The sequence below is a fragment of the Beta vulgaris genome, chromosome 9 (assembly GCF_026745355.1).
Source record: "Beta vulgaris subsp. vulgaris cultivar EL10 chromosome 9, EL10.2, whole genome shotgun sequence".
Classification (NCBI taxonomy): Eukaryota; Viridiplantae; Streptophyta; class Magnoliopsida; order Caryophyllales; family Amaranthaceae; genus Beta; species Beta vulgaris.
In genome coordinates this window covers 32,908,705-32,928,887 of record NC_079210.1, presented here as the reverse complement: position 1 = coordinate 32,928,887, position 20,183 = coordinate 32,908,705, and the positions used below count along the sequence as shown (strand labels likewise).

The window sequence follows — 20,183 nt, the reverse complement described above, 5'->3', positions numbered from 1 at the left end:
AAGGAGGCAACAATTACTTTTTACCGGATGAGGGGGTCACTTTTACCTCCCTATAAATATGAACCTTTGTCGCTTCTGGAATCATTTTAACATCCTTGAGAGATTTTCTAGAGAGAGAGACTCTGCAATTTTTACTGAGATTTTAGAGAGAGAAGTTACTCCCGTCCAAGCTCCTGCTAATTGTTCTTCAAATCGTCCGAGGTTTCATCCAGCTCGTCCTTGACATTCGTCCGAGTATTTTCTACAGGTATTACTTTATTCACTTCCCTTGTATTTTCCCGCATTTTTTAAGAAAATGGATTCGTCTTCTTCATCGAACTATCCCGGCCGCTCAAGGGTTGGTACTGACCCTAGAAAAGAGGGCATGTATTCCTCGGCACATTCTAGAGTTGGACCTATCTCGGCCGGACATGCATTCTTTTTCTTTAGTCATGGACGGCAAAGTCAAACGACCCAGTCTTTCCCTGTGCAGGGTAATCTGGTGCACGTCAGGCAAACGGCTCGCATCAGACGAGGGGTTAACCTTCCGGCCTCCAGCTCAGAAATGGAGGCATCCACTGGACGAATTCCCACTGACGGGGAATGCGAAGTCCAAAGCGACCGTCCAGAAATCCCCCATCCTTCCCCTGGAAGCGTCCAGGAAGAGGCTACTGCCAAGAGGTCTCCTGACCCCAGTCCGGCCAGAATGAAAGCAGCCACTGATGAGGTTATTAGCGAGATGGAGACTTCCTCTAGTCCAGCTAGTGAGTCGGAGGAGTCGTCCACTACTTCGTCTGAATTTAGGCGCCGGCTAGGACCTCTTTCTGACCCTAGATTCATCCTGGCCGATAATACTTGGCTAGGACGAGTAGGTTATGACCTTAGGCCTTTCGATGCGGCCATGCCTATGCCGGGTTACCGTTTTGTCATCCCTGGCCGAGAGGACACCATACTTAGCGCCCCTTCGGGTCATTTTGCCGTTTATCGCCTTGCTCTAGATGCCGGCTTACGATTTCCTCTTCACCCTTTCATGAGCCAACTTCTTCATTATTACAACATAGGCCACAATCAATTTGCCCCGAACTCTTGGCAAAACATTTTGACCTTCTCGGCTGTTTTTGAGTTGAAGGGGGTTGATCCTTCATTGGCCGCCTTCTCCCGAATCCACTATGTTTCCAAAGTTCCTAAAACAGTAGAAGGAAGTTGGTTCAGTGTGTGAAACCGTCAGGGCTTCCTGACGTCTTGGGATAACACATCCAAGATGCACTCCTGGAAGGCCGAATTCCTATTCGTCCAGGCGCCTAACGAAGCGGTTGCTAGACGGCTTCGCTATTTCAGCCGAAGTACCAACAATACTGGACGAATGGCTTCCTACTTAGAGCTGGAGAGTAATTCGGCTGAAGAGATGGTGTAATACTTCAGAATTTCGGAGTATTCCATCAACAATACCTCTTTTAAGGGTCCGTCCAATTGGATCTCATTTAAAGAGATGTTCTACCATGAAAACTTCCTGGTTGCTGCCGGCTTGCGGCAGGCCGAGGATAGAGGTATAATACGTTTAGTTTTCCTAAGTAGAACTTTCGTCTAAATTATCATTCGTCTAACTTAGCTTCTTCCTTCTTTCTTTTTTGCAGATTCGGCCAGAGCTAAACTGAAAAAGTCTTGGATAGGAGACATGAGCTCGACCAGATTCACAGACTCCCTCTGGAAGGAGTTCAGCAAATTCGGCGCTGAGAAGAGGACGGATACACTGGTATACTTTGCAAAATTTTTCCTTTTCTCTCTTTTTTTTTTTTGACGAGCTCCTTCTTCGAGGAGCATAAAATCCTGAAGTGACTCTGGACGAGTTCCCTTTCTATGAGGGGGAACGTCCGAAGTTGATTCTGGACGACTTTCTTCTTCTAAGGACAGAACGTCCTGAGATGACTTCTAGACGTGCTCCCTCTCCGTGGAGCAGAACGTCCGAAGTTGACTCTGGACGACTTTCGTCTTCTAAGGACAGAACATCCTGAGATGACTTCTGGACGAGCTCCCTCTCCGTGGAGCAGAACGTTTGAAGTTGACTCTGGACGACTTCTTTCTTCGAAGGACAGAACGTCCTGAGCTGACTCTGGACGAGCTCCCTCTCCATGGAGCAGAACGTCCATAGTTGACTCTGGACGTCTTCCTTCTTCGAAGGATAGAACTTCCTGAGCTTATTTGGACGGTTTCCTTTCTCTTCCAATCTTCTCTTTTGACTAATCATTGTTACTTAATTTTTTCAGAAAAATGCCCCAACGTCCAAGACGTTAGCGGAGAAGGCGGCCTCCAAGAAAAGACCGGCCACCACCAGTGATGCTCCTCCTCCAAAAAAAAACAAAGGGGTTCACGGCAAAGAAGAAGAAACCATAACGGCCTGCTCCCAAGGTCGTGATCGATATTCCTGCTGAGGATGACCCTCCCAAGGCCGAGGAAATGGCCTTGGTCACCTATAGGGGCCCTGTCGGCCCACTAGCTACTGAGAAAGCGGACGCGGCTGCTCTTCTGGACGGAGCAGGGACCCAACCTGCCATGCCGTACGCGGCCGCGGCCGGGTCTGCCTATTCTGGGCCAGTTGCCAAACTAATTTCCCAGATGCCAGAGGCATATCGGACGGCCTCCCGATCCTCTGGTGAGTCTTATTACTCGAATATAGTTAGAACATTGCGCGTTGGCGGGCGGCCAATGAGTCCCTCCAACCGTCAGACTGTCGTTATACCCGTCCAAAATACTAACGAGTCACCTCTTTCAGATAAGGGAAAGGCAATTGCTGAGGAAGCTCCAGCCGGCTCTCCTACTCGTTCGGACGATGAGTCCTCGGCGGCTTTCGCGAGGATGGCATCGGCCAATCGTGAGAAGCTCAAGCATGAGCTTTTCAAATGCTTCCCTCAACCTTACCTAAAGGGTTTGAGGGGAGCCTCATTAGGACATGTTGGCTATATGTCCCAACTCACTGCCGAGGTATGCCTTTCTCCTTTAGACGCTTGATTTCTATACCTGTAAATTTTATTACTCTGCCATCGTCCTAACCATATTTCATCTTTTTCTTTAGCTGTTTGCTCGCGCCATTATAACCAAAGGCTGGGCAAAGCCTTTAAGGAAAGAGAATAAGAAGCTCGTCCAGGACGTTACCAAGGCAGCCAACCTTGCTTAATTTTCTATGGCCGAGCAGGAGGTTCTGCATCAACAGTCCAAGATAGCTTGGGAGGAGCGGTCGGCCAAAATAGAGTCCCAGAACAAGGCTTACCTTCTTCGGCTGACTGAACTTCTGGACGAGAGAGACGCTTTGGAACGCTCTCTCAAGGACGAGAGAAACACAACCCTGCTAGCCGCGGCGGAGCTTCGGAGAGAGAATCGTTATCTCCGAGGTAAAAACCAGGCCTTGGCTAATGAGGTTGACTCCACTTTTGAGGCGGCCAAGGAGTCGCTGAAAGAGGTGATCGAGACTTCTCGATCCTGGGCTGTGAAAGCTTTTGAAATGCTAGCCGAGGAGGATGACATCCCTAGATTTGTCCGGCGGCTAGACTTCCAGGAGAGCGTCCAGAAGGCTGTTGTGGCTGGGGAGGAACTTCCCATCTTCCAAGAATCTTCAGATGATGAAGGAGAGGAAGAGGTCGACCCCGATACTCAAGACGAGAACAACACTGATCCTCTAGAGCCTTAGTCTTCTCTTCTCTTCCCATAGTCTTGGCCTTGGGCCTCTTGTACTTGTAGTTTTTTCAATTTCTTACTTTTGTAATTAGTTTGTAATCTTTTCTTTTATCTATAAAAGAGTTATCTTTTTCCATCTCCAATGCTTTATACTTTTATGCAATGGACGTCTTGTTTTTTGATCAAATATTTATGCCTAAGTACGAAAGCAACTCGTCTTAACACATTTAATCTGATCCAATGGCTCTCATTGGTCGAATAGTTCAAAACATATTTCAAGACGTCTATTTGATCAATGGCTCTTATTGGCCGAATATTTCTAGACGTTTATCAGACGCTTAAGTTTAATAATTAAAGTTTTAAAACTAAGTTAATAACTTGTTCGGCCTGAATTTTTATCAGACGAAGGTACGCATTTTTAACTAAAGCAAATAAATAAAACAGAGAGACAGCCATAGGAGAGAAGTAGAGTTATATTATATGAATTTTGTTTGACGAAGAGCCAAGGTACATGTATACATTTCTACTTTTTTCATTGCAAGGCACTAAGAAAAGATTACACTTTCTCAAGATATCTTAAACAAAGTATTTTTTCAAATTATCAGAGTTCCACGTCCTAGGAATAGAACAACCGTCCATTCCTTCCAGACGAAAGGTACCATTCTTGAACTTCTTCGACGATCTTGTAGGGGCCTTCCCAATTTAGAGTGAGCTTGCCTAGCTCTTTGGCTCGGCCTACTGCTTCCATTTTTCTCAGGACGAGGTCTCCTTTTTTCAATGGCCGCCTAGCCACTCTTTTGTTGAACTATCTAGCCATTATTAGCTTGTAGAGTTGCATTTTCAGCAGCGCATTGCCCCTAACTTCAGGAACCAAGTCTAAGGTCGTCCGAAGGGCAGCCCATTTAGCATCTTCTGAGTACATCATTACTCGCAGAGTTGGTTCCTCAACCTCAATAAGGAGAACGGCTTCTGATCCATAGACGAGCATGAATGGAGTTTCACCCGTTGAGTTTTTGGCCGTTGTTCGTATGGACCACAAGACCAATTGTAACTCTTCAAACTATAATCCCCTTGCATTACCTAGCTTCTTTTTTATTCCGGCCGACAAGATCTTATTAAAAGCTTCGACAGGCCCATTAGCCTGCGGATGAGCCACTGCCGCAAAGTGAGCCCTGATTCCTTGATCGGCCAGCCATTGACGAAGCTTGGGTGTTTCAAATTGTGGTCCATTGTCAAAGACAATGGACTGGGGCATTCCAAACCTTGTGAAGAGGTTCTTCCAGATGAACCCTTTTACGTCGTTGGTGGTAATGCCTCTTAGTGCTTCAGCCTCCACCCATTTTGTAAAGTAGTCGACAGCTACTATTACGAACTTCTTTTGGCCGGCAGTGATAGGAAAAGGGCCAAGGATGTTCATTCCCCATTTAACAAAGGGAAGAGGAAAAATGATTGGAGTTAAGTAATTGGACGGCTTCTGATAGATGTTGTCATGCTTTTGACAACTATCACATTTCTTCGCGTAGAGCAAGGCGTCCTCCTTCAAGGTCGGCTCAAAATAGCCAGTCCTTAGAGCTTTTTCTCCTAACGCCCTCCCCCCAATGTGGGAAGCACATGCTCCTTCATGCATTTCTTTCAAAACGTCCAATCCGTCCTTTCTACTGATGCACATGAGAAGAGGCCGGTTGAAGGATTTCTTGTACAAAGTTCCATTCCATAACTCAAACCATTTGTCCCTAGCCTTCACATACTTAGCTTCTTGAGGATCAAGGGGCAGCCGGCCTGTCTTTTTATATTCAATAATGGGGCTCATCCACTTATCTTCTCGGCTAAGAAACAGGACTTCCTTGGCATTAATGCTTTTGGCCGCCTTGACCTCCCAGAACACTATTCTAGGCACATCCCCTTCAGCCGAACTGGCTAGTTTGGAGAGAGCATCAGCTTGATGATTTTCAGACCTTGGTACTTGATCCAGGACGAATCGTTTCAAAGACTTAACCTCCTCTTTTATCAGGCTCATATACTTACTCATAGACGCCTCCTTGCATTCAAAGTCTCCATTCACGTGGCTGACGACTAGCAAGGAATCAGTTTTAGCTTCAATTTCCAGGGCTCCAGCCGCTTTGCACATTCTGATGCCGGCTAAGAGAGATTCATACTCTGCTTCGTTGTTTGAAGCCTGGAACTGGAACTTCATAGCATACTCAAACTTGTCCCCTTCTAGTGATTGGAAAATGATCCCGGCTCCACATCCATTAGCAGTCGATGATCCGTCCACCATTAGGGTCCAATGCCTCTTTCCCTCTGCTGGGTCTTGGATGCTTTCTACTGTAGGCCGGGTAAGCTCTACAATAAAGTCCGCCAGAGCTTGCCCCTTAATTGCTTTTCTGGGTTCGAATGTCAGATCAAACATATTGAGTTCTACGGCCCACATCAACATTCCTCCGGATACGTCCATCTTATGCAATACTTGCCTTAACGGCTGATCAGTGTAGACTAGAATACTGTGAGCAAGAAAGTAAGGTCTCAACTTCCGGCTGGCCATTAGCAGTGTCAGGCCGAACTTCTCTATAGACGAATACCTGCCCTCTGCGTCCTTTAGCACATGGCTCACAAAATAAACGGGTATTTGTACTGAATCTCTCTCCGCTAGGAGAACAACACTTATCGCGAATGGGGACACGGTCAGGTAAACATACAACTTTTCCCCTTCGGCTGGGATGATTAGCCTAGGTAACTGCCGAAGATGGTCTTTAACCTGCTGAAGTGTTTTCTCAGCTTCCTCTGTCCATTCAAACTTTGCATTCTTTTTTATAGTTGCAAAGAAGTGATGACACTTGTCGCCTGATTTTGATAAAAACCATCCAAGAGCGGCCAGACATCCCGTCAAACGCTGGACCTCCTTGATCTTGGACGGAGAAGTCATATTCAGAATTGCTTGAATTTTGTCTGGTTTGGCCTCAATCCCTCACTGATCGACCAAAAACCTTAGAAACTTCCCGGCCACTACGCCGAATACGCATTTCTGCGGATTGAGCTTTAACTTGTACTTTCTCAAGGTGATGAGGGTTTCTCTTAAATCTTCCAAGTGATCCTTTTCTTCTCGGCTTTTGACGATCATATCGTCAATATAAGCCTCCATATTTTTCCCTAGCTGCGGCTGAAAGACAATATTGATGAGCCTCTGAAATGTGGCCGGCGCATTCCTCAGGCCGAAGGGCATCCGAAGCCAACCATATAGCCCTTTTTTCAGTAATGAAAGAGGTTTTATCCTGATCATCCGGCACATAGGAATTTGGTGAAAACCTGAGCAAGCATCCATGAAACTAAGCAGGGCATGCCCTGCCGTGGAGTCAACCAGCCGGTCAATCTTACGCAGTGGGAAGCTATCCTTAGGACAAGCCTTGTTCAAGTCTGTGTAATCAACACACATCCTCCAAGTACCATTCGGCTTGGGAACCATGACCACATTGGCCACCCAATCCGGGTAATAGGTTTCGCGGATGAATTTGGATTGGAGCAGCTTCTGAACCTCCTTATCAACTGCTTGATTTCTGGCCGGCCCCAGATGCCTTTTCTTTTGCCGGACTGGCTTCTGCCCCGGCTCAATGTTCAACTTATGCACTGCCACTTCGGGATCTATTCCCGGCATTTCTTCCACAGTATAAGCAAAAACATCTTCAAACTCTCGCAACAACGCAACCAAGGCGTCGGTTTCAGAACCTAGGACGGACCCAATCTTCAATGTCCTCTCCGGACTACAGATCTCCACCGGGGACTCTACTGGCTCGGGACGCTCTAGTCCCAAGGTCATGATAGCCATAACTTCATCGGATGAATTCTTCTCTTCTTTGATAGCTAAACACCTCCTTTTCTTGCTGGGTAAGAGCATTGACGGCTTGCCTTCTTGGAGAGTCTCTGCCTGGGCTTTCTCTACCTCATGCTTCAACTCAGTTATATGGCCTTTCACCTTTTCGGCCGGCTCTACCTCTATAGCCTTTGGCCGTTTTGATTTCTCCTTCCATGATGATGGTCTCAACGTAATAAGATAGCATTCTCTGGCCGCTTGCTGGTCTCCATACAAAGACCCAATTTTCCCATTATCACACTCAAACTTCATAAGCATCAGGTGAGTAACAATGACGGCTTTGATATGATTTCAGGTAGGTCGTCCGAGGATGAAGTTGTATGCCGTCAGGTCTCGTACTACCAGGAACTTCACAAAAAGCGTTCTCGCAGCTTCTTTGTCTCCAACTCTGACGGGCAGGGTAATCGTCCCCATAGGATGAATTACCCCCCCTCCGAAACCAATGATCGGATGATTTACTGGAACCAATTCATTTTCATCAAACTTTAAACTTGAAAGACAATCCGCGCTAATGATGTCGGTGGAACTTCCTGTATCAATCAGGATCCGTCATGAGGGGTTCTTGTCTCTCCCCGATCCTGCTCACTTACCACAACCCCGGGGAAAGAATCAGCCTATGCTTGATTGGTGAGCATCACCTGGCTGAGTTCCCTCAGATAATTTTTATGGCCGCGAGTTGTTGGACCTCCAGCTGCGAATCCCCCAGAGATTACCATTACAACGTCTTCATGAGTACTTTCGTCATCTTTCCTTCTTCCTTGACGATTATCTTTTTTCTGGAATTTCCTTCCTGGCGAAGGTAGATAAGAGTTCATTTTTCCCTTCCGGGCCAAATCCTCCAATGCTCTCTTGAGATGCTTGCACTCATTCGTCTCATGACCATAATCTTTGTGGAAATGACAGTACTTACTTTTGTCCCTATTTTTGTAGGGTGTTTTCATCTCTGCCGGCGCCTTTAATTAATGCTGGTCTTTAATTTCCATGAGAATGGAATACTGATCTTTGTTGAACTCTATGGGCTCAACTGAGGCTGCCGGCTCAGATATCCTGCTCCTCTTGGATGAGGTGGTCATTGAAGTCATCGCCCAAATTTCAGCTTTCTTGGGGAGATTCTATTTTGGCTGAATTGCCTCTTCAGCTTTCTTTACCTCCGGCTGTTTGGCTTCTGCACAAACTTTTGTGGCATGGATGAATGCTTCGGCTTCCTTCAGAGCCTCTGTTAAGGTTGTTATCTTTTTCTTCACTAAATCAAACTTAAAGCTGTCAGGTCTTAGACCTCGGATGAAGGCGTCAAACGCCACTCCAGCATTCAGATCCTGGATCTGCAACGCTTCCAAATTGAACTACTTCACATAACTTCTCAAGGCTTCTTTAGGCCCTTGAACTACCTTTCCTAAATGCATGCTTGTCTTCTGTTCTTGGCGATTTACCACAAAATGGCTAGTGAACAAGATACTAAGCTTAGTGAAGTTATTCACTGAGTTAGGAGGTTAATTGTTGAACCACTTCTGCGCCACTCCTTTCAATGTAGCTGGAAAATTCTTACACCATGTAGCATCGTCACCTCCTTGGACGTACATCTGGTGCTTATAGGCTGACAAATGATCATCTGGATTCGTTGTACCATCAAAAGGTTCGATCGTCGGGAGCTTAACCTTTGGTAAAGGAGGGGAATCCCTGATTCTGACCGAAAAGGGAGTCGGCCAATTAATTTGGAGTGCCCCAGCCTGACCCTCAGTGGGTATGTGCTCCCGGCAGTACTCCTTCAATACCGGATTAGAAGAGGTGTTAGCTAAGACCTGACGCCTATACACCATTGGCTGCAAAACTGTTTTCTCTTGCGTTGGCTGAATAGCCGAAGATCCATGACTTCTTCCTACTGTTTTAGATGGAACTCTCAATGACAGATCTTTCATGTAAGGAGTAGAACCAGAGGCTGAACGCTGAAGAGCAGCAACCCTTTTTAGCCTCCAGGTACTCTCTAGCGTTCGTCTCCATCTTGTGACCAGTGGGAGGAATATTATCTCCTGGACGGAAAACCAGCTTCCAGTCCATCTTCCACCTTGACTCACTAACAGCTGGCTGCTTTCCCTTAGAAGGTGGCCTGGACAACTCTGGCCGTGGTGGCCGGCTGGTCCCGGGACGACCTTCTTAGGACCTTCCTTTGAGCGGCTCAGCAGCCTCTTTTCCTTGGCTTATCTGAAAGAACAACATATTGTTCTTAATCTGTTCTTCCATAACAGCGGCCATTCTGGTCTGAAAGTCATTTAAGACAGTTTCCAGGTGACCAGCTGTCACTGGACGATCAAGGTTTTCCTGGATGACAGGGGTCGCAGTCCTTCCCTCAAGATGAAGGGCAACATGGTGCCTGTCCCGTCCTCGGGGTGGCCTCTCGTCATACACCGTATCCTCCACTTGAATTCTGAAACTTCTATTCCTTGCCACGTTGGATGAGTGACAATCCGTCATTGTTGTGTCTCCCCACAGACGGCGCCAAATGTTACGTAGTAGGAAACGAGTAATTTAATACAACAACTCCGAACTCCCAACTCCCGACGAGTGATCATCTGGATTCGTTGTACCATCAAAAGGTTCGATCGTCGGGAGCTTAACCTTTGGTAAAGGAGGGGAATCCCTGATTCTGACCGAAAAGGGAGTCGGCTAATTAATTTGGAGTGCCCAGCCTGACCCTCGGTGGGTATGTGCTCCCGGCAGTACTCCTTCAATACTGGATTAGAAGAGGTGTTAGCTAAGGCCTAACGCCCATACACCATTAGCTGCAAAACTGTTTTCTCTTGCGTTGGCTGAATAGCCGAAGGTCCATGACTTCTTCCTACTGTTTTAGATGGAACTCTCAATGACAGATCTTTCATGTAAGGAGTAGAACCAGAGGCTGAACGCTGAAGAGCAGCAACCCTTTTTAGCCTCCAGGTACTCTCTAGTGTTCTTCTCCATCTTGTGACCAGTGGGAAGAATATTATCTCCTGGACGGAAAACCAGCTTCCAGTCCATCTTCCACCTTGACTCACTAACAGCTGGCTGCTTTCCCTTAGAAGGTGGCCTGGACAACTCTGTCCGTGGTGGCCGGCTGGTCCCTGGACGACCTTCTTAGGACCTTCCTTTGAGCGGCTCAGCAGCCTCTTTTCCTTGGCTTATCTGAAAGAACAACATATTGTTCTTAATCTGTTCTTCCATAACAGCGGCCATTCTGGTCTGAAAGTCATTTAAGACAGTTTCCAGGTGACCAGCTGTCACTGGACGATCAAGGTTTTCCTGGATGACAGGGGTCGCAGTCCTTCCCTCAAGATGAAGGGCAACATGGTGCATGTCCCGTCCTCGGGGTGGCCTCTCGTCATACACCGTATCCTCCACTTGAATTCTGAAACTTCTATTCCTTGCCACGTTGGATGAGTGACAATCCGTCATTGTTGTGTCTCCCCATAGACGGCGCCAAATGTTACGTAGTATGAAACGAGTAATTTAATACAACAACTCCCAACTTCAGGTTCTTAATTTGGAGACTTGTGCAACAATGATTGGACTCAGATCCCGATACTGAACTCCGATCAGCAACCTGCAAAAAAGGGACCACCCTGGAGGTTTGGGGGGTATTTCCCCCTCCGATGCTTAAGTCAGATATCAGGGATATGAAGGAACTTTTAGAGAGAGAAAGTAGAGAGAGATAATTTATGGAAGAATAACAGTACTATGCTCTGAAAAAAGACCTTTTCCCTGATTTCAAGGACTATTTATATTGTTTGAAATGATTGTTGTACCTTGATGTCATCCTAATTTGGGGGCATCTGATTGGCTAAGCAATAATACCATGACACGTGGCAAGTGTTGATTGGTGAGTACAATTCACTCTATTGCTGAATCAGGCTTTACTTGCATTGGGCCTAAGTACAATTTTAGGGCCACACGAGAGTTTTTCAGTACACCTTTTCCTCAAAAAAGTGTACTCTAGCCCAAATAACCTGCAGACCTATGTACTTTCTTTTCATAAGCGAATGCCACATGTAAGGCTAGGATGGTGCCATGTGTCATCATTGTAGCCACTGATTTTCAGGCTATAACAGATACGCTACAAAGGTTATACATTCTTTTCCTTATAATAATATGATTTATATTTATGTTATGCATGCGACCTTGTGATAGATGTTAGGAAGTGTGTTTCCTGAAATTCTGCTATATGTTCAGCTATATTCCTACAGTGGTATCAGTTTTGCCTCTTGCATAAAATTTTATGATCACGTAGTTGTATGCAAAATTATTATATTTATTCAATTAAGGGTTTATTTATAGCTTGAATTTGCGTAATTAATATTTCATACTAATTGATTGGAAATTATAAATAATTGTTTTATGCTTAAATATTTTTACAAAGCTTCAAATTTTTTATACTATGGAAGAAATAAATTGTTTATTTCACCCTGGCATTTTTGGAAGTTAATAAATATATTTGTTTGATTTAAAATTATTTAATATTTAATTTGATTATTAATCATTGAAATAATTTGTTAACAATTAAAAGATTTGTTTTTTTTACTTGTTAAATAAATCTAATATTCGTCACCCACATAGATCTAGAAAGTATGATGACTGAAAATAATTTGATTATTTTCTCACTTATTTTTGAATTTTTATCATATTATTAATGAATTTTGGATAAATTTCATGTTTAATTTGATTATTCATAAAATTTTAAGATAACAATTAAAATATCTTATTTTTTTTAAAAGAAAATTCATTAGATCACCCTTAAAAATATTTTTGTTTTCGAATTTTTCAGAATTCAATTGTTAATTTTCTAAATTTAGGAAATAATTTGATTTTTTAACCCAAAATTTTGAAAATCTTGATAGATTTAGTGTTTAATGGAGATTTTTCACTCAAATCTTACATCAATAAACCTAAATGTTTTTTAAGAATTGTTGACTGATTTAAAATTTCTGCCATAATTTTTGGATTCTTAAAACCCAATTAAATCCTAAATCTTTAAATAAATTCTTTGTTAAAGATTAATTGGAATTTTGGTAAATTGTTACAAAATTCAAAAGGGTTGCCCACCACGGCTGAGTAGCACCATCAGCATTCATCGAGCCACGGTGGAGGCTGGTTTTGGGTCGGCGAGATTAAGTTCTGGGTCGCCGGCGAAGGGCGCCGACGCGCTCAAGTGGTGGAAGACACAACCAACATCGCAAGTTTGACATGCGTTGCAATTGGCACACGCTGGCGAGCTCCTGCAGGCGTGTGATGGTGGCGGTAGGCTTATCGGTGAATTCTGTCGTGACTGCCGTCGTCAATGCAGTGGGTGTTGCGTTGGCGTGTGATAGCTGGTGGTTTTCCATCGGTGGTTCCACCAATGCGTTCTTCTGTGGCGAACGCTAATGTTTTTGGGTCTGTGGACTGGCAATTTGCTTGACAACAGTTTCCAAATTATTATTATTAGAAAATAAAATTCTTTGAAAAATATGATGTTCTAAGTTTTGAGCATAAATCAAATCTTCTCAATAATGCAAATTCAGTTATCAATATTAATTAATGCCATATTTAAATAAGTAATTGAGTAAAAATAATAAAGTTTCCAATATCATTTATAGCTTAAATTTGTTAAGTTTTATGATTATTATGGAAAGTTGTATTGGCTTATTAAAGGTTAATAAGTAAATAGTTTGTGTTTATTTTATTTTTATATTATAAATGCATGAATGTTTAATATAATATATATGGTATTGCATTTTGCATGTTATGACTAGTATGGCCCAAATTAGGACCGTAAATACGATATGCAAATCGTTATATTTGAATGTAAATTAAATACGATCTACGAATCGTTTGTATTTTTGTTATTTAAATTTTAGTTATTTACATTATAAATTCTATGTACTCAAGAATAAAGTTCCATGCGAATCAAGGATGGAGATCTATAAAGATTCAAGGAGGAGTTCATGAAGATTATTTATCCTAGATTTAAGGATCATACTAGGATCACTTCTAATTAATGCTTATATTATTTAGAAGTTTAACATGTTTAAATGTATGCTTAAGTTTATATGTGTGGTTATTTATGTTATGTGTTCACTTTGAATTAACCGACATAGTAAACTTGGATCCCCAACATGTAATATTAAGTTTTAATTGCTTTTGCAAATAACACCTATAACGCCTTAGATAGTAAGTAATAAGTTCTGCCAAAGTAGGGTGTTGCTCATTTTATCAAGGGATAGTAGCATAGGTTTATTTGAAACTTACATGTTAATATTTTGTTTAATTCAACAAAATCATCAAAAGACAAAGTTTTGGGTTTTAAAGCTAAGCTATAGGAGTAAACAAGGAGTTGTTAACCTGTCTACCAAGAATTATATATAGTTATGATTAGTAAGTTGTTTACTTACCTCAACTACTATAAATTGGAGGCAGGGCCAAAGTCCGTTTGATTGTAGTGGGATGAGATCTTGGTTATTTCTTTATTCAATAGGGGAATTTTATTTTGAATAGGGTATTAGTAATTAACATTTGTTTAATGCTTCTTTCTTGATAAAAATTGATTAAATCTTGCTTTATTATTCTTTTTTTTTTGTAGTTATCATGTCTGGTTCAAACAACACCTCCGGTTTTAATTTGCGTTATTTACTCGAAAAAGACAAATTGACTTCAAATAACTTCTTAGAATGGGAAATGGCTGTGAGAAACGTTCTCAGAGCCGAAGGACGGGAAAATGTTTTTGACAATCCTCTCCCTGAACCCCTGCTAAATACTGCTACTCTAGTTGAAAGGAGAGCAAGATAAACCATTGAGGCGAATTCTCTGCGAGTAACATGCTTGATGCTTGCTTGCATGGAACCAGAATTTTGAAAATGTTTTAATGGTCTGCACGCCTATTTCATCCTCCAACAGCTGAAAACTATGTTTCAGAAGAACGCGAGGCTGGAGAGGTTTGAAGCTTATTGTAAGTTGCTGGAGTGGAAGTTGGGCTAAGGAAACTCGTTAGTCCGCATGTGTTCAATATGATTGGGCATTTTCAGATCATGGAAAAATTGGGCTCCCCTTATCCCCCAGAACTGGCAACTGATATTGTGATCAAATCCTTACCTGCAAATGTTTTTAATTTTCAGTTGAATTTTTACATGCAAGGAGGGGAGGCTACCTTGCAAGAGCTGCATGGTATGCTTACTCAGGCTGAAAAGAGCTTGCCAGTTGAACCTGAACATATGTTCTTATGGTTAGGAAGGCAAGCGATTCAAGAAAAAGAGGGCACCTATGAAGAAGAACATGGGCAAGACTGTTACCTCGGATGATATATACTTCTAAGCCAAAGGTCACTCCTAAGGCAAAAGTGCCAACACTACATGAGTGCTTGCCATAAGATTGGCCACTGAAAGAGGAACTGCCCTAAATATCTGGAAGATAAGAAGAGTGGTGCTTCAACTTCAGGTATTTATGTTATATAGATTAACTTATCTACTTCAACTTCATGGGTATTTGATACTGCGTGTGGATCTCACATTATCTATAATGTGCAGGCACTAGAAAGAAGTAGAACGTTGAGTAAAGGAGAAGTGGACCTCCGCATGGGCAATGGATCACGAGTTGCTGCTTTGGCTGTGGGAGATAGTAGTCTACTTTTACCTTCTAGTTTAGTATTAGAACTACATAATTCTTATTATGTTCCAACTATTACCAAGAATATTGTTTCGATTCCAATTTTTGATTCGGAAGGTTTTTCATTTATAATTAAGAATAATTGTTGTTACACTTACTTGAATGATTTATTCTATGTCTCAGCCAAGTTATCAAATGCTTTATATGTGCTAAACTTAGAAACCCACATCTATAACATAGACACGTAAGAAACAAAAAAAGATATTATTCAAACCCTACATACTTATGGCATTGTTGATTAGGCCACGTAAGTTCAAAGCGTATTGACAAGCTTCATAGAGATGGAATTCTCAAATCATTTGATTTCGAATCATTTGATACTTGTGAATTTTTTTGATAAGAAAAATGACAAAGTCTCCTTTCACATGTTCAAGTGGAAGGACCAATGACCTCTTAGCCCTCATACATATGGATGTATGTGGACCTATGATCTCGCCGGCTATAGGCGGGTTTAGGTACTTCTTTACTTTTCTGATGATGTAAGCAAATTTGGATTCGTTTACCTCATGCGACATAAGTCGGAATCCTTTGAAAGATTTAAGGAATTCCAGAATGAAATACAAAACCAACTTGGGAAGAAAATTAAGGCACCACTATTCGATCATGGTGGTGAATATTTATCTCGAGAATTTGGTGATCATTTGAAGGATTGTGGAATACTTTCACAATGGAATCCACCAGGAACACCACAGTCGAATGTCTGAAAGAAGGAATTAAACTCTACTTGATATGGTTCGATCTATGATGAGTTTTGCTGATCTTCCTATTTCATTCTGGGTATTTGCACTTGAAACAACGACATTCACACTTAATAGAGCACCATCTAAAGCAGTTGAAAAGACCCCATATGAAATGTGGATTATTGGAAACGCTCCAAAATTGTCTTTTCTAAGGATATGGGGTTGTGAAGCTTATGTAAAACGTTTACTTTCTGATAAGCCTTCACCCAAATCCGATAAATGTCTCTTTGTGGGTTATCCAGAAGGGACTAAGGGATATTACTTCTATAACCAAAGGGAAAACAAAGTGTTTGTTGCTCGTAATGGTGTCTTTCCGGAAAAGGAGTTTATTTCCAGAAAAAACAAGTGGGAGAAATGTATATCTTGAAGAAGTTCGAGATGAGTAACAAATGGATGAGGATAACACCTCATAAGAGACGACCTGGCATGAAAATACTCACGATGCGGTGCATTCAACTCACGCACCTCCTACCGTCGCACTTGGAGATACTCCATGCGATGTCACTCAACCTAGTGGGGTAGAAACTTCTTCTATTGTTCCCCGACATAGGTCTAGTAGGACGATCATTCTGTCGAAGAGATATATTGATTTCCTTTTGACTGAAAGTTATGAAACAATGATTTTATAATTAGAAGAACCTACTAGCTACAACGATGCTTTGGATAGTCAATACTCCGAAAGATGGCTTGAGGCCATGAAATCTAAAATGGATTCCATGTCGGAGAATCAAGAATGGGACTTGGTTGATTTGCGTGATGGAGTAAAACCCATTGGATGCAAATGGATTTTCAAGTTAAAAACAGACAAGGATGGGAACATTAGTGTTTTCAAAGCAAGGTTGGTTGCGAAAGGTTTCAAGCAAAGTCATGGTATTGACTATGATGAAACCTTCTCACTAGTACCATGTTGAAGTCCATTAGGATAATCCTTACGATTGTTGCCTTTCGTGACTATGAAATATGGCAGATGGATGTCAAAATCGCTTTCTTGAATGGGTTCTTGAAAGAGGATGTGTACATGACACAACCTCAAGGTTTTAAAGATCTAGAAAATCCAGGGAGGGTATGCAAGCTTAAGAAGTCCATTTATGGACTAAAGCAAGCATCAAGGAGTTGGAACATCAGATTTGATGAGGCAGTCAAGAAATTTGGCTTTCTTAGAAATGAAGAGGAATCTTGTGTATACAAGAAGTTAAATGGGAGTAGTATTAATTTTTAGTCTTGTATGTGGATGAATCATGCTTGAGTCTGTCAAGGAATGGCTTAAAAACTGTTTCTATATGAAAGACTTAGGAGAGGCAGAGTACATATTACGAATAAAGATCTATATATATAGATCGAAAATGCTACTTGGCAAGACTTAGTGTGCTTCAAAAACATCCTTAAGTACTTGCGAAGTACTAAGGATAATTTTTTGGTTTATGGTGGAGATGATGAGTTGGTTGTTACTGGATACACCGATGCAAGCTTCCATATCGACAAAGATGGGTTCCGTCTCAATCTGGTTTCATATTTTGTCTTAATGGAGGAGCTGTGAGCTGGAAGAGCTCTAAGCAGAGTATCATCACGGATTCTACATAGAGGCTAAGTATATTGCAGCAACTGATGCAGCAAAGGAAGCTGTTTGGATCAAAAAGTTCATTGGTGAGCTTGGTGTTGTTCCTAGCATTGATAATGGCATTGAGTTGTATTGTGACAACAATGGTGTCATTGCTCAGTCAAAGGAACCTAGATCGCATCAAAGGTCTAAACATGTGCTCAGGAAATTCCATCTTATTCAAGAAACCGTTGGTAGAGAGGATGTGAAAGTAAGCAAGGTTCATACTGAGGATAACGTACTAGATCCTCTGACTAAACCGCTTGCTCAACCTAAGCATAAGTGTCATACTAGGTCCATGGGAATTAAGCATATGAGAGAATGGATTTAGGTTGTTTACTTCATGTTTACAATTGTAAAGACATTTATTATGCTTTGAAATGTTTATTGATGAAATTCCGTTCTTATTTAATTATTTGGTTTAGTATTAAATAAAATGTCCAAATAATTTGTGTATTCAAATAGGATTATCGAAAAAGTTTTGATATCGAAATCCTATAAGGTAAACTGAAATCACAATTTATTTGAAGTCCCTAGTCTAAATCACTGAATTGGACATAAGTGATTTATTCAATAGAATGGTGTATAATTAATTGATAGCGCAATTCCATGGGATATGGAGACATAGTGATGTCTAATTGATTATATGGATGTATACTTGATACATTGAGACTTGACCTAATTAGATTCTATAAGTAGAATCAAACGACTATATTTTGTGGATTACTTAGACATACCACAATATGACTAGTTTAACCTTGACATTGTTAAACGTCGTGCCCTAAAAGAAGGTTATAAAGGCAGTTATCAGGTGGGCTAAGAACTGAGTGGGAGTTATGGTCATACAAGAGTGGATAAGTCCTCCTATTTAATAGGAATGGTGTCTGGGCCTCTTGATGAGCGAGAAGTAGAAAATTGCATGGCCATGCGGAATAGGATTAAAGAGTTAATCCGTATTTAAGCAGTTCGAACTCAGCGATTAAGGAACATAAATTTGAGAATAACATTATGTTATCAAATTTGGCATTAAGTGATTTAAGGAATTTAACATTGCGCTCTTGTCTTCGGACAAATGGGAGATTGAAGGAGTATGTCCTTAGACATCCCGACAATTACTAAATATAAAACACTAGTAGAATAATTGCTTATTGTTGCGGTCATTAAGTGGCATGTTGCTGCGGTTTTGACCGTGCAACAATTAAAGGGGGAGCAATAGGTAAATATTATATTGCTGCGGTTTTTAACCGCAACAATATTTTAAGATATTGCTGCGGTTCGTAGCCAAAACCGCAGCAATATATTACACCTATTGCTGCAGTTCCTAGCCAAAACTGCAGCAATAGGTACTAGTACAGGTAAATTTTTTTTTTTTTTGCATTTTACCATCAGATTTGGAAAACAAAAATGTTGAAAACAATCAAACACTAACAAACGCGAATTGTAGCACTTTGTTAACAATAGATTTAGGTTGAATTGTTTTCCTTGCCTTTCTCATTCATCTCAAAGGTAAATATACAGTGTAGTTTGTATCCCAACAGAATAGAAAATTAACTTTAAAGAATATATATATATATATAAAAAGAAATACAAGAAAAATACACAAAAAAAAAAACAAAAAAAAAAACCTAACAATTCATTTTAACAAAATAAAAAAAATATCAATAAAAATAAACATCAGACCTGGACAATAATAATAATAAAAAATCCAAAAAAAATCCTAATACAAAACCGCCGTGATAACCGCTAGTGGCGAGCCTCGAACGTTAAAACGCCACTAGCGAACGCCGTCGAACGAACGAACCGATCTGGCGAGCGACGAACCTAGCGAGCGATGAACTTGGCGAGCGAACATTGAAACTCTGGCGAGCAACGAACCTGGCGAGCGATGAACTTGGCGAGTGACAAACCTGGCGAGCGAACGTTGAAACTCCGTCGAGCAAACGTTGAACCACGTAAATATGTTGTCTATTTTTCATTGCTTTGCATTCAATTATGTTTCTTTCTCACGTCCGTTATAACAAATTGGTATCAAGAGCTTTATGTTCGATCTGTGTGAGAAAGATGCATGGGATGAATGTGAAAATTGATAAATTCACTGGGAGGAGTAGTTTTAGTCTGTAGCAAATCAAGATGCGGGCTTTACTGAAGCAACTGGGGTTGTGGGCACCTTTGGCAAAGAAGTCAACGGATTCACTCACCGCTGAGATGTACATTATGGAGGAAAAGGGAAATTCAACAGTTATGTTATGTCTTTCTGACGACATAATTACTAAAGTTGTGGAGCAGGAAACTATTGTTGGGCTGTGGTTGAAGTTAGAGAGTCTATATATGACGAAATTGGTAACCAACAAGTTGCTCTTGAAGCAATGTCTGTTCAGCTTGCGTAAGCAAGAAGGTACGTCTTTGAGGGATCATCTAGATAAATTGAATACTATCTTACTAGATCTTCGTAATATTGATGTTAAAATAGATGATGAGGATGCTGCTTTAATATTGTTAGTATCTTTGCCTTTATCGTATGGGAATTTTGTGGATTCTTTTATTGTTGGGAAAGATAGTATGTCATCATAAGAATTAAGATCTGCACTTCATACTAGAGACATCAGGCATCGAGATTAGTTGTTACTAGGGGTAAGGGACAAAGAAAAATCTGGTAAAAAGAAATTGA

The 20,183-nt window shown here is 41.5% G+C and overlaps 1 protein-coding gene across 1 annotated transcript; it reads right to left on the bottom strand.

The window, feature by feature from the left end:
• Positions 1-4,453: 4,453 nt before the first annotated feature.
• Positions 4,454-6,571, bottom strand: LOC125493605 (uncharacterized). The gene is made up of 3 exons (XM_048637074.1): positions 5,805-6,571; positions 5,152-5,714; positions 4,454-4,617 (listed from the first exon to the last, which is right to left on the bottom strand). Exons 1-3 carry the CDS (start codon positions 6,569-6,571, stop codon positions 4,454-4,456), a joined length of 1,494 nt encoding a protein of 497 aa, XP_048493031.1.
• Between the last annotated feature and the right edge of the window lie 13,612 nt (positions 6,572-20,183).